This window comes from Empidonax traillii, unplaced genomic scaffold (genome assembly GCF_003031625.1).
Source record: "Empidonax traillii isolate 1590-97213 ecotype Southwest subspecies unplaced genomic scaffold, ASM303162v1 scaffold178:size2223814, whole genome shotgun sequence".
NCBI lineage: Eukaryota > Metazoa > Chordata > Aves > Passeriformes > Tyrannidae > Empidonax > Empidonax traillii.
Genome location: NW_020955371.1, coordinates 1573515 through 1589225, shown reverse-complemented (window position 1 = coordinate 1589225; position 15711 = coordinate 1573515). Strand labels below are relative to the sequence as shown.

At 37.8% G+C, this 15711-nt stretch overlaps 1 protein-coding gene across 1 annotated transcript in view; it reads right to left on the bottom strand.

The window, feature by feature from the left end:
- Window positions 1–628: 628 nt before the first annotated feature.
- The window catches only part of VIPR2 (vasoactive intestinal peptide receptor 2), a 53491-nt gene continuing 38408 nt past the window's right edge, over window positions 629–15711 (bottom strand). Inside the window, exons 7-13 of the mRNA XM_027886148.1 lie at window positions 13770–13920; window positions 12816–12876; window positions 10393–10462; window positions 6504–6595; window positions 3376–3505; window positions 3248–3289; window positions 629–1692 (exon numbers count right to left, since the gene is read on the bottom strand). Coding sequence (XP_027741949.1) covers window positions 1519–1692; window positions 3248–3289; window positions 3376–3505; window positions 6504–6595; window positions 10393–10462; window positions 12816–12876; window positions 13770–13920 — 720 coding nt within the window. The 3' untranslated portion in view covers window positions 629–1518. The remainder of the gene's footprint in view (window positions 1693–3247; window positions 3290–3375; window positions 3506–6503; window positions 6596–10392; window positions 10463–12815; window positions 12877–13769; window positions 13921–15711) is intronic.

Genomic DNA, 15711 nt, shown 5'->3' with positions numbered 1-15711 from the left:
GCTGTAGGGACACTTTGACAGCTGCTGATAATATTTCCAGTGCTAGTAATATTTCCAAAAATTTACATATATTCCTGCCAAGACATGCCCTTGATGATGTTCTTACCTTTATTGGACAGGACCTTAAATTCTACCAGCTCCATACAATCTGTTGTCTGAAATAAAAGGGCAATTGCTTTTATGGAGGCACTCATGCAAATATGTATTATTCCCACGTTATGAAGAGTGGTCACAGTTAAAAGTAACATGAGAAGTAAACGTCATTTGGATTATTTCCTTTAAAGAGTGAAAATGTTCTGTGTATTTTTGTACGACTCTCTGAGTTCTATCTTTTTTTTTTTTTTTTTTTTTTTTAAAAAAAAAAAGGCTGCATAAGAGGCTTGGCATTATTAAGAGTGTCTTCTTTATGCCTTTTATGGTAATTTTTAGGGATTCTGCCTCATTTTTTTGGTCTAGAATTTGGTCAGGACTAAATTTTAAATCATCTCAGATAGATAAAGAATTAAATAAAATTAAAATAATTTACTTTATTCCTTAAATAGGAGTTGTAACTTCATTGCAATATTCCTTCTTTTAGCTGCCAATTATGTAGGTCTAGAGACATATTTTAATGAAAATGCTATATAAAAATGGTATTTTCAATAGTTAATATGCTATCCAAGGCTGTCATTCCTATGTGAGGCTGCTTGAGCAATAAAACACCTCTTTAGAAAATTGCTTAATGAAAGATAGACAGAAATCTCTGATGTTAAACAGAAGAGAACAACTGGTGATTGGAACATCACTACTGGAAATTGCTGAAGTTTTTATCAAAATTATTATAGTCATCTTTTCTGTAGGACTGCAAAGGTAGCCCTACTTTCTGCACCTAAACTTAAAACTAGGCACTTCTGAAAGTAGCCACAGGATTAGAATCAAATTCTGTAGAATCTCTGAAATTTGTATAATTAGCCAAGAAATGCTGTCTTTTACTCTCTGTATAAATGATGTTCACGATTTCCTGGATTAGCACCCTGAACTCCCACTGTGGTTAATTATAGTCTTAGATTTCTTTATTTTTTTTTGTATTTTCCATACTTAAAAAAAAAAAAATTCCTTATCCTTAAGGAAATAAATGTTTTCTTAAGTATAAACAAAGTGTAAGAAATTTTCTTGCTTCCCATCTTAACCTTACAACATGTGCCAAAGCAGTCTGCACTGAGCAGGATACCATGCATCAGTCTTGGAGCCACACTGGAGGGTAAAGGGATCACTATGGACAACGAGCTTCTGAATTCCTACGGCCAGTAAACTGCAAGAGAACATCAGAATTAATATGAATACCGTTTAAACAAAACAGAAAGCATCCATGGGGCAGGTTTCTCTGTTATTAACAGGTCGGCTGCACAAACCAATTTCCCAACTACCAACATGTAGAAAAGCAAAGCACTAAACTGTACATTTTATAAAATGTCACATCAAGCTGCATAATGAATGATATATTCCACAGTTTTTCACGTTTTGAGGGACCTAGCTCATTTATATCATGGTGGTCTCTGTCTGCATGAATGAGTGAGCCCTTGAATTCCGGTGGAGCTGAGAAACACTTTCTGATCCGTTTCGAGAAATCGAAGAGCTGTGCAGTCTGTAATCCCGTCCTGCTGTCTGCTTCCAACACAAACTACGCCATTTTCTCTTCAGCTCCCCCTGCACCTGTGTTAAAAAGAAAATGCACAATATGAGCTGAAAATATTCTTTATTCAAGGAACTTTTCCCCATGTATTGGCAGTCAAATAAGGACCTCCAGGAGTAGAATCATTGAATGGTTTGGGTTGGAAGGGACCTTAAAGTTCACCTCGTCCCAAACCCCTGACATGGGCAGGGAAACCCTTCACTAGACCAAGTTGCTCCAAGCCCCATCCAAACTGGCCTTGAATATGTCCAGCAATGGGGCATCCCTGTTCCAGTATCTCCACCACCCTCAGGGAAAAGATTTCTTCCTCCTATGCAATCTAAATCCACCACATTTCAGTTTAAAATTGTTACCCCTTGTCCTGTCACTACAGGCCCTGCTAAAAAGTCTTTCACCCTCTTCTTTATAATAACCTCTGTAGGTACTTGAAGGCTCCCATAAAGTCTCCCCAGAGTCTTCTCTTCTCCAGGCTGAACAATCCCTGCTCCCTCAGCCTGTCTTCATAGGAGAGGTATTCAAGCCTGCTGAAGATTTTTGTGGCCCTCCTCTGGACTCACTCCAGCAGGTCCATGTCTTCTTTGTACTGATGAAAGTCATCTCTCCCAGCCTGCTGGCCATGCCTCTTTTGATGCAGAATATAGTTGGCTTTCTGGGCTGCAAGTGCACGATGCCAGCTCATGTCCCATTTTCCATCCCCCAGTATCTCCAAGTCCGGACTCCTCTCAATCCCTTCATCACACAGCCAGGGCCTTGCACTTATCCCATGGGCCCACTCCACAAGCCTGTGGTGGTCCCTCTGGATGGTATCCCTTCCCTCTAGAGTATAAAATCACTTTTTACAAAGATTACACAGCTGAAGATTGTATCTACACTGTGAGGAGATTCCCCTAGGCCACTTTCAAAATCAGTTTTGTATCACTTGTGCAGCAACATTAGCTTTTGGTATCTAGCTATTAATCACATGTCCTTAAAGCATAGAATCAAATGATTATCCCCAAAATCAGGCATCTCATGGTTAGAATAGATTAGAATAGCACTCAGGAGAGCTGAATGGCAATTCCCTGTGCAGGCAGGTGTTTTCTTCCTGTCAGGTACTGACTGGTGGCTGACATCAAAAAGAATTCCTTGTATCCTTCTCAGTTGAGATTAGGAAAGCTGCCACATGCTTAATATTTCTGAAAAATCTGCTGCTGATCTAGGGGTTAGATGCTGTCAGAAGATTTCCCCATAATACTCAATAAATGGTGTTTCAAGTTTTGGTTAAATTTCTACAATTGTTGCACCTCACTTGCAGAGTCCACGTTGCTTCTAATAGAGCTGGATTAGATCACGTTAAATAACAGATAACACCTAGACCTCACCTAGTTTGCAAGGAATTAGATGTAAACAGTTCGTAAAACTCTTTGCCCAAATACACTGATTTCTCCTATTGCATCAGAATTGTCATATATAGATTCTATAAATACAAATGCAAACATCTAAAACAGCTCCATGTATCAAAGTAGAATTATAGGGGCACTTATATATTTACTGAAAACAACATTTAACATTCTCAGTAGGAAAGGTGAGACTTACTTCACTGTTCAAAAAACAATACAGGACTGCGACAATCAACCCCTGGAAAGAGACAATATTTCTCAGTTAGTAGGCACTGCAAACCTAGGGCAATAAAGCTTCTTTTGAATAAAAACTGTAAAATTTACCTGAAAAGATCCCAAACACAGCTCAAAGATTATTTTATAATTATTGGAACTGCGGTCAGGGAACAGAGCAAACACTGTGTAGTGAACTCCAAATAACGGAATAAGCAACAACGTGGATTTTGCAAGTCTCCTGGGCAAATAAAAGAGAAAAAGCTGAAATTTAATGATAAGCTCTTGTTTTACTGGGATAAGAATATGATGCAATGTGGTTTACTTACATCTCGTATGACTTCAGATTAATAAACAGTAAGAATAATTTATTAGAAATTGTTTTCCTCTCGGGTGTGCTATGAGATTAGTCCCACAGTCACCTCACAAACTGACATGTCAAAGTCCATAATATATTTGATCTTGCTGACTCCTGCACTCTTCCAAAAGCTGGTGAAAGGCTGAAGGGCCTCTCTAAACCATTAGTCCCTTTTCCAGGTGCCCTCTGTACAGCAGAGGGTGTAGGACCCATCTTCTGCTGTGGTTGTTTGACTAACAGCAACCTCTACACCTGGCTCCATGGCACGTTTTTTGGGTGTGGGATTTACTGCATTATTCTGCAGGACCACGTTCAACAAAGTGTTATGAGCTGACATCAAACCTCTTGAGATATTTTTCACTTGGCGCAAAAAGTTCAGAGGTGAAAAGAATGATGCCTTCCTGCAAAGTCATACTGACAAATCCTCATGTATGGAAGGTAACATCTCTCTTTTGAAGTTAATTGCTGTTAATTTTTTTTTTAAATGTGCAACTTTATGGTAAGTTTGTACATTGCACATGCACAACATGTGAACAATACCCAGGAAATGTAATCCCGAATAATCTCAGCTGTGAGATTTTCATGAGCAACTTCAGATTTACCCACAAGTGCTAAAATATCATTGCCTTACTGGTGGTTTTAAGCATATACCATTAACTAATTTTCAGTGTTGGCAACTACATAACACATTTTAGCAGAAGACACTATGGAAGTTAAGGAAGGAGAACTTTAAATTACTAAGCAGAGCAGCTCTGACAAATTGCCTGTGAAACTATTGAAATGATGAATTGCTAATTATATCTTATCTGTCACTTACTTCACTCTAACAATGTCAGTTTTATATATTATACACGGCCAGTCATGCACGATTATGGATGTCTGGTATCAGATAAAATTCAAGAAGTTACGATGCTGAGTTCCATATATCATCAGTGTCTTGATGAATATAACTTGATTCAACATTGAAAGGCTGCTGTTGTGAATTCACGTATTTTAACAGAAAATTCAAGGTATTTCAAGCAGTTTCATTTTTTTCTGTGTCAGTCTTCATGGTCTTCCTTTGTTCATAATGTCCCAGAGGCTGCATCTGTTTATGTGGAAATGATCAGTTCTGACAGCAGTTTCTCAAGAATAGTAAAACCCTCACATCTAAAGATGCCACCAGTAAGTGGGACAAAAAGGATTTCCTTAGCAGAAGAAATTAATTTACAGCTGGAGGAAATGACACTGGCAGCAAATTTCCTGGTTTCCCAAGTCAAATGGAAAACTGATTTTATTTGAACTTAACCTTATCCACTGCAAAAGTAAAGTGAGCAAAAAAAAAAAAAAAAGATGGAACCAGGTACAAGCAGGTTCAGAAGAAGGGAAGAAAAATGCTGACTTGAATGAGTGGTATACATTTTAGATTCGTGTTTCACTCCATTGTTGTTTCAATGATTTTTGTCTAGCTGATGTTGCTTTCTCTATAGCGCACTTACATTTCAGTGAAGGAAAGGGAGAGACAAAATAGCCTTATTCTTCTCTGCATTTTAGGAAAATGCATTTGCAATTTTAAGAACGAGCTTTCCAGACCTTTAATTTGCTCTGTAGATGCACTCTCTCTTGAGGAGGTTAATCTACTTTTCCATGGGTATCAGCTCAAGACCACACAATCTGAACTTAACCAGGAAATCAAATGCTAACAGCCAAGAATTCACAGGACTGAATAGTAAAGGACAAGGTTGTTATTAGTAAGAACATTTCATCTTATAAAGTGCTATAGAAAACTGTGGAAAATTACAGAACTGAAAGTCAGTCTAGTCATGTTGATTTTTCTGTGGTCCGTCAGATATTCATTTTTTGCACCAATTGTGCCACATTTTTTTACAAAAGATGTAAGGTTCTATTTCTCTTGGCTTTAAAGTTATTCTTTACTTCAGCACCCCATGTTTTATCAGCTTTTAGGACAGGAATTCTGTATTTTTTAAATAAAGAAAAGGTGTTACTGAGGAACATATTTTCAAAGGCCACTTGCATGGTTTTGAATTTTCAGTGTTCATGTTAGGTTTTGTCACTGAAGCATCATATTGACATCCTGAAACATCAAACTCAGTGACTATATCTGGGCTTTAAAATAAGACCTACTACCACAGACCCTTGATTGTGGATTACAGTATCCAGCAGGTACTAATAAACAACAATAACTGATACAACAAGAGAATAAAAAACAAAATCAATGTTAGCAATGTATTTGAATTTTCCCCGAAATTCCCTGATTTTAAAGTTGTGGAAACAAGAGACGTTAGGATTTGATGTTCAAACTAAAACGCAAAAGAAGTCTAAACACAAACGAAATTGATCTAAATCAGACACAACTGTTTTCCTATAGAAAAATACAGATGGTATTTTAAATCACTATCAAACATTATGCTTAACTTTTAACTTTCTGGGAACAATATAACTTCTTTTCAGCTCTTAAAATGTAAGTAAATATTACAAAAAAAGTATTTTAGAAATGAAAAATTAAAAAAGTTTTTAGGGAGCTAGAAGAAAAATGTTTTGAACTTGAAACTTTTGTTATGTCAAAATTAAATATTTATATATCAAAAGAAAGATAATACTCTCCATATATTTTACATCAGCCTATTCACTTATGGATTAAACTCAAAATCAAGAATAGCTTGTTGGTCTTTATGAAAGTGAATATTTTTTATTCAATTTATTGTTTGAAAAAAATATATTCTCTATTTCAGCATACTGATAACCTTTCTTAAACCATACTTAAAGCAGTTCTAAATTAAATGTAATTACAATATCACAGCAGTTGTTAGAATATTTCAACAGATGAAACCTTATAGAGATTATTTTAATTCTGTTTATAATATCTGAAAATATGACTCACTTGTACTGTGATTGGTCATTTCCTCCAACATCTGGAGATCTTAACTTCTGCAGTAAGATTCTTATAATACTAATGAAAAGTATAAAATTCACCTGCAAAGAAAACAAATGTAATGGTGATTTCTGACTTCTCCACTCAATATGCAGCACAAAGAAATGTTTATCAAGTCAGACAAGTCAACTCAAGAATAAGTTGTGGAACTCCCACCAGAACAAATCAAGCTCTGCACTGTCCAACCTATTTTGGACCGCACTTGGTTTGTCGTGTCAGAGCACCTCTGCATGCCCACTGGTTCTGGTCGGGCTGGCAAAAGTCTCTGAAAGCCCCAGCTGTCAGAAATACCCTCTTTCCAAAAGTGGAGGTGAAGACAAGTTTTCTAGCAGGAATGTGATTTGTGATGGAATTTGCAGGATTTGCAGGAATGTGACACTGCATGTGATTTGCTGCAGTCAAGCGCTGTCCTAAATTGTCACGTGGATTCACAACCAGAACCCCAGAGAGAGTTTTGGACCTCTCTTGCCCCTTATCTTGCCTTTCAGTATTTTCTGTCTGAATTAGGGGAAGAGAAGATTGTTACACAGCTCATCTACCTACTCTACCAAGTATCTGTTTGCCTTGGATACTGATGCAGTCATTATGACTGAAGGAATCATAGAATAGTCAGAGTTGGAAGGGCACTCTGAAGATCATGTAGTCCAACACTCAACTGAATCCCTGCAGTCCAATTCTCATGATAGCCCTCTAATGCAGAACGGTAATATTATTTTATTTCACATTTTATTTAACTACAGGTACAGCTATGAAAACAGCTGCATCAAATGGACACATCTCAGAACAAATTAATTTAGAGAAAAATTTCTATCACTGTGAAAATGAGAATTTTATTGTTTTAAACTGACTTCATCCTGAAGCCCAAAATCTAGAGGTGGGGTACCCAACCAGACAGTGCCTGTCTCACTGCTATAAATCTCTATCTCGATGTATCAGTGGAACTTTCCTTTCTCCAGTCCTAACAATTTGGCTGTAAGCTTTTCAAGTTCAGTGAGTTTCTGTGTCTTCTCTGGCACAACTTTTTCAATTTGGGATGTTAATAAAAAAACCACAATCAAACCAATACATGTCTTACTGTACTTAACATTTAGTTTGAAATGACAGGTGAAGGGAAATGATAGGAACAGACAGAGATGAAATAAAAATTTGGGAAAATTATGTCTAGCTTTTGGTGGTTTTTTGTTTGTTTGTTTCTTTGTTTGTTTTTGTTGGTTTTGTGTTTTTTTGTTTTTGTTTTTGTGTTTTTTTTAAGAAGAATAAGAAAGAAATATTAGAAAATGCTGGCTTTTGCTGAGCTTAACATATGTTTTTCAGGCACATGATTACTTAGATTGTTTCTTTGATGCATGTTTCCTATAAAGGTAACAGGGAGAAGTTTGTTATTGCAGATTGTATCTACAGACTTATTGCATCAGAGTGCACACTCCAAGGAATATATAATTTGTCATATGTACAGGAGCCAGTATTAGTGGACAAGGAGAGAGTTTTCATTTTATTTGTTAGTCATAAAATAGGAGAAGAAAAAAAATCTTTATTCTGTATTTACAAAGGGAATGACAGAATAATTTCTTGTTCTTCACAGGCATCCCTAGTTTCTAGTGTAACCGAATAATCTGTTATCCCCTTGGTTTCTGAGGTATCACATCAGCTGCAGAACTGCACTCAGATGACTCACATTCTTGACTGACATTCATGTATTACATTCTTTTTTTCGAACATATTCTTTACTGTCTATAAGCACAATTTTGGATTAATGAAAAGCTTACATTCTTGTTTGGAGACTGTAGTCCTTGGCACTACTGAGCTTGCAAATCCAGCTAACTGAAACTGGATATTAAAGTCTAACAGGGGCAACTTCCACTGACTTATTACAGTGGACGAAATTAATTTCCCTAGGATTTCATTGAGTTCGTAGTTTTTAAAAATCCTTTGAAGCATGTACATGATTTAGAAGAGTATTTTTCAATAAAATATGAAACAAGTAGTGCCCAGGAATTTTAGTGTTGTAGCTTTTTAGTCATTTGAGCGTAATGCCTTTAAATAACATAGAATACGAATAGTATTCAATGAAGATCTAAGAATAAGAACATGAGAAATTAATGTGAATGTAGAAAAACTACAAGACAGACAAATGATGGCTCTTTAGTGGAGTAACAGCAAGATGCTGCTTATACCCTGTTCTACTTCTGACAATGTTTTTGAGCTTAAACACATTGTGTGAGCATGTATCATTTAAAAAGGCTTCATGTTGCTTCTTTCTTTCTGTTTAGTCTCTTACCCTACCTGCAATGTGAGATAATAAAGAAAACATAGTTACTTTGATGGGACAGAAGTACCATCTCCACACAAACACTGCTCCTTCCCTAAGGAGAGCAGTTTATGGGAATGGAACTATGGAGAAGGCAGCTGTGGGGGCATTTGCTGAATGGAGAATGTGGGTAAGAGCACATTAACTTGGAATAGTCACCCCCAACTGATAACTCTGAAGTGGGTACAGCATGAAGCATGAAAGTCTGCCAAAATTAAATGTTCTGAAGCCAAAAGTGTCATCAGGAGATGTCAGGGAATTAACTGGAGCCATTGCTACATTGCAAAATGGTACCAGAGCTGGCTCTCACAGTACTGTTGGATAGATTGGACTTTAGCTGATTTAATTCCAAAGTCATTCCCCAGTCTTTGCTAAGATCCATCCTCAGTTCAGGCCTGCCAGCCTGCTCTGGCGTAACTTCCCTTTCCAGGTCTAGGTCTCCTCTGGAGAAGTGCTGCTTTCTGGCACGCGAAGTCTCAGTTCTTTACCAGATTGCTCTTTAAACTGAGCATCCAGAGAACAAGCAGGCTTTCATCTTTCTGTAAACACCACGTGGTTTGTTTTGCTTTTATCTTTCTGCATATTTTCTTCACTCTGGATCATACCTCACTTTCCAGCTCCTCTGTGGTACAGGTATTCTCTCCATGCTGTTGAACATCCATTTCTTCATAACATAAAATACTTTTCTGTGAGTCCTTACCTTATGTTATTTCACACATATCCCTACTCTGCTTTCTCTTTAAACTGCAGAATTCACTCTGATAAAGGTGATAGGAAGTTCTCTCAAAAGGATTTTCAGCAGGCACAGGTTCAAAGACAAGCCCAAGAGTAATGTGAACTTTTGAAATCTTGTGTAATCTAATAAACCGCTAGTTTTACTGCCTACGATGTTAAAAATGAGGCAAGTATACCTAAAATATATCAATGTGCCCTCTGGTTGTTTTCAGAAATAGACATGTATTCATAATATATTATGCCCAAAGTTAATTACACAATCATTAAACTGAACAGGAATATCATTATACTACCCCAGTAATTCTAATGAGCTCCACACAGGAAAAGCCCTGTGAAACTTTCTCAAAAGGTATTATTTTGCAAAATACTTCATGTTCAATATATATTTCAGTAGGCTACCATTTAAAGAAAGATATACACAGCCACAGTTTTTTATGACTGCAATAATATCAGATTCTCAATTGCTGGACTATCTATTTACACACAAAATCAAATCTGCAATTCATTGAAAAGTATAATTAGATTTTTGCTTCCTCCAGGCTCATAAACAGGAGAGATGCTAAAGAAAGAACAACATACAAATAAAAGCAACTGCTCATTTAATAGAAGGCAGATAAATTTTGAAGGCAACAAATTTTAATGGCCTTGGCATCTGTTTAACATTTCTCCTACAGCACAATTTCTTTTCATTAAAGCAGAATTCTTGCCTATTTGTAATTAGCAGTAAAGAATAATGGCTATATGCGCTGCAGAATGCTGAACAGATCTATAATTCACACTTCAAAGTTTACTTACTATAATAGAAATTAAAATTGGTATTCGTATAACCCACCAGGGACCACCATGCTCATTTGTATCCCAGCAACTACAAAAAAAAACAGAGGGAAAAAGATGTTGACATTAATATCATCTGGCAAGCAAGACCTACAAAGAGAATTATTTCTTATATGCAAGTGAAATCACACTAAAATTATGCCTGTTCTAGCCTAGAATTTGGCATTCAATAATTTCCTGCTTTTAACTTTATTTCTTGTTTTAATATGCAAACTCCATTCCCCCACTTGAAACACTGCAGCCAGGTGTGGAGTCCTCAGCATAAGAGAGATGTGGACCTGTTAGAGTTGATCTAGAGGAGATCATGAAGATGTTCAGAGAGCTGAAGTACCTCTCTCTGTTCAGCCTGGAGAAGAAAAGGCTCTGGAGAGACCTCATTGTGAGCTTTTAGAACTGAAGGGTGGCTTTTAAAAGAGAGGGACCAGGGAGAGCAACCTTTTACCAGAGCATGTAGTCATAGGACAAGGGGTAATGGTTTTAAAACAAAAGAGGAGAGATTTAGATGTTAAGAAGAAATCCGTTATTCACAGAATTGGAGAATCACTTAGGTTGGAAAAGACCTCCAAGATCATCGAGTCCAACCTTTGATGGATCACCACCTTTTCAACTAGATCATAGCACTGAGTGCCACATTCAGTCATTTCTTGAACATCTCCAGGGATGGTGACTCCACCACCTCCCTGGGCAGTTCATTCAAATGCTTGAAAACCCTTTCTATGAAGAAATTCTCCCTCATGTCTAATCTGAACCTCCCCTGGTGCAGCTTGAGACTATGTCCTTCTCGTCCTATTGCTTGTTACCTGTGAGGGGAGATCACCCCTGACCTGCCTACAAACTCCTTTCAGGGAGTTGTAGAGAGCAATAAGGTCTCTCCTGACCCTCCTTTCCTCCAGATTAAACACCGCCAGCTCCCTCAAATGCTCCTCATAGGACTTACTCTCTAGATCCTTCACCAGTTTCATTACCCTTCTCCGGACATGCTCTGGCACCTCAATGTCTTTCTTCAAGTGATGGGCCCAGAACTGGACACAGTATCAAGGTGCATTACTCTGAGGGCATCAAGGCACTGGAATAGGTTGCTCAGAGAAATTGTGGATGCTCCATCCCTGGAGGTGTTAAGGTCAGACTGGATGAAACCCAGTCCAGTGGGCCCATGGCAGGGGGAGTTGAAACTAGATGGCCTTGAAGGTCCCTTCCAACCCAAACCGTCCTACAGTTCTATGAACTCAGCTAAAACATCAGGCACACTGGGTTATACCATTAGACATCGTGGAGGACATTGGCCCTTGAAGACACCAAGCTCAGTTTCACTTTGTGTAAGGACACTTTTCCAATATGCATTTAACTCTGGCTTCTGGGTAGCAGGAAGATCTAAAGAAACTTACGGGTACAACTGAAATGACATAATTTCTTGTGGGATATTTAGGTTACAGATGGTTAGAACCACTTTCTGAAAATGTGAGACTGAACCTGAAGCTTCATCTGAAAAACTGAATATTTAATTTTCACTGTGGGCTAAACACTTTTGATCCAAATACTCATAGTACTCTGAAAGGTTAGTCATATTAAAGATTTATTACCCTTCAGAGTTCCTCTGTAATCATAATGACAAAAGAAAAAGGAGTTTGCCCTTGGTTTATATGTTAGAGATCTTGCAAAGAGAAGCTTGAAATTATGTAGGACATGTTTTTTCAGTTTAATTACAGAATCAATTGCAAAATATTAGTCTGGCAAAACATCACTGTGAAAACTGTCTGACTCACCACCTAGGAATGCTCTCCCATTCTTAGGGGCCAGCAGGAGCATCAAGTCTGATCTTCCTACAAAATTCTTATCTCAGTTCCCCTTCCCATGACAGGATCCAGACCTAGCTTGAGTTAGCTAGAGATTTGCATGATTGCAAACGTAAGTTTACATCACATCACTTGCTTACGTAAGTTTACATCACATCACTTCACTTCTGGGAATGTAGTTGAGATATACATGAAGTTATCTAGACACCAACCTTTCGAGTTGCTAGTTAGCAAATTTAGAACACCCAGTGCCTCACTGCACTGTATTGCACCACTGAACACAAGGACCCCCACTGCCATTTTAAATATTATTGCTTTGATTTCCTAAGTATACAGCTTTAAATGGGGGTGTCAAGGGGTTACATTAATCCTAACCTATCTCTGCCTCTCTGCCCTTTTGAGTTTTTCAAATAAACCCACACTGAAGAGCTCCCAAACACCCGTCCCTTTGTTGCCATCTCTGAAATGTCAGTTCTGTGCTCATCCCCTTCAGAACAGCAATCCACCTTTGTGTGAAGAACATTGTATTCAAGGCAAGGATTGTACTGGCACAGGGGGAGGCTTTAAGCTTTCTCTCCCACAAGCACTTACCCAGTGTCCTCCAAAATGATCCGTGTCACTGTCCATGTAATAATGAATATGGTAGGAATTCCTGAAAAATGCCAAAGAGCATGATCACAAAAATGCAAGTTCACTAAACAAAAAGTTCAGCCTGCTAGAAATCAATTATTCCACAAATACACAGCATGTATAAACAGAGCACTGAGTGGAGGGAGAGGCACATCTGGCTAGCTACATGGTGTATTACAAACAAAGGCTGCAGGAAAGTGGATTTATTTCTTACAAAATGCAGCCATAATGACAATACACAAACCCCATGCCCTTCTTAGGTTTCTTGCAAGCTTTCAGAGTGACTTACAGGGAGACAGATACAAGTTATGCATTATCAATGCACTTCCAAGGACTGCAATATAAAATCAAAGTATAAATCATTTCATAAGGAACCTTGTCCACATACTGGTTTATTCCCATTTCCCAGCAACGTCTAAATGTTTTATGACCAACTATTACTGGAAGCTTTAAAGTGCTCCACATACATATATCATTGCACTTTCTTTTAGTGAAAGGAATACATGTATTTAAAACCAGGTGAACAGTATTTCTGAGCTTTTCAAAAAGGCAAGTAGTGTAGCATAGCTCATGGCTTTGCAGCTAAATTTTATTTTTCCTCCTGAGAGAGATGTTGAACCATGTGTTTTCTTGTGGCAGCCCTTGCACCAAACTATATCCTGAGTAACCCCTGGACATGGTGCAGATTGGCAGAGGTCAGAGCTGTGCCAGGGAGAAGCCAGCAGTTATGCTCCAGCAGTTTTGTACCTGCTCTCTCCCATCTGTGACCTGGACTGGAGCTGAACTGAGGAACTTGGGAGTCTGAGGAGTTACCCAAGAGAAACAGCAGGATTGCCTTGGGATGAATATTGAACCTGAATATTACATACATATAGACAAAAAAAAAACATTCTTGGATGAGATTTAAGTTCTTACCCCATCCTATCAGCAGGTAGACTGTGAAGTGTCTGTTGGGGGAGAATATTAGCACAAGGAGGATGTGGAGGTAAAGTCCTTCAACTAAGAGCCAGTAAAAGTTTGCCATGACACCATACTGGAAAAATACCAAAATTGCCTTGCAGCCCACCTGAAATACGAGAATAGGGATCAAACTTGTTGTAGGAAAGATGCTGTATTATCCTGTTATTAATATAGCCTATAGATCTTAGCTCTTTGTGTAATATTAGTAATCCAGGTCCAGTAGAAATTTTTTTTCTTCAGTTAGTCAAATTATTACATAGTAAATGTTACCCTATATATAGAAAGAAAATAAATTATTAAATAAATATTTAGATGACTCTCATTGTAAATTAGCTCAGAAATGTTGACATTTCATAGCATAAATATTGAAAAATATGTTGGTTATAAATAAATGCACATATTAGCAACAGTTTGTTAATGAATGGCTATTAGATTAAATGATCATCTATTAGGAGGCTAATAAATATATTCCAATCCCAGCTGGCTCCTCAACACAGTAAAAATTAACAAAGAAACTGCTTTATGAATTTTTCAAAGCTAAATGGAAAACAGTGAAGAATATAACTTTATATGATGAATAGTCTAAATAGAAAGAAGAAGAAGTTGACTGGACTTCTAAAAATTATGTTTTCCTTTTAGAAAATACTTTAGTGTTTCTTAATTAACAACACATGTAGGCTTGTATCATAAAATGATACGTGTGCTGCTTTTAAGAATTAGTTTTCAGATATCTGTGCTGCTGATGTTACACAGTGCTGGTTGCTGTTACTTTGGCACTTTTCAGCAGGAATCTGGGATGTGAGAATTGAATGTGAAAATATTTCTACTGAGAATGTGCTGAGAAATGTGACGATATGGTAAAAATAGCAGACTAAACAAACCAGACCAAATAAAATCTCCTGGCTTTACTCACTTCTCCATTTTAAACACTCTACATACTTCCACTTTTTCTGTTAAAATTCTAAGTACAACTAATGCCTAAGCAGGCAAACTTACTCATTTAGCATCTGATTCCTCTCCCTATACATTGATGTCTATTAAGAAGTGAGATGCAGTCTCCAGTTGCTAAGCCAGACGGGCACAACTTCTTCATATCCAGCAGCCCCTTGTGGTGTCTCAGATATCTCAGTGCATCCCAAGTAATATTCATGCCCTTATTTATGCCTGTGACAATGCCTATACAGACAACTCCGTAGCAGCCCGAAGGCTTGAATTCATCTCACCTAATTTTAGCTGCCTACGAGTAAGGTTTCTGGTGAAAACCAGCTGCCTACTAGCCAACTACCTCCTTATACAGCTCATGAAGAGAGACAGGCCAGTCCAGAGAAAGTCTTAAAGCAGATGAGATGAACTGTCCCGTGAGAAAGACAGAAGCCTGGAGAAGCAGCTTAGTTCAGTCGTCTTGTTTGGTAAGACTGATCTTACCTCTCTGGACTTTGCATCCACTGAAGGGGTCTCCATTGCGGACCAGTAATGGGCCAGAAAATGTAACGTGGATAAAATGAAACATTTCAAAATGCAAGTTGAAATTTACTTTTATGCTTATGGTTGCTTACAGCCAGATTAGCAAAGTCTAAAATTTTTGTAATGTCTTATAAATTCTAATAGTTCCTTGTATTACATTCTCCATTAACATACTAGAACAGCTGTATTTGCAGATGCTGAATGGTGAAATTAGCCAAAATTAATACTCCATGTAACTCAGATCCAGGAGATAGTTACAATGCAGTATGAAATGTGTGCATTTTGGACATCTGTGCGTGCAGTAGAACTGTGGAACATCACCTACGTGTGACAAAGGGGGCAAATCCCATGTGCTGTTATGTATGAAAGGCAGCACCCAGCCAGTGCCAGACAGAACAGCCTTGCCAAGCTGTGTCAGATCATCCCATATATA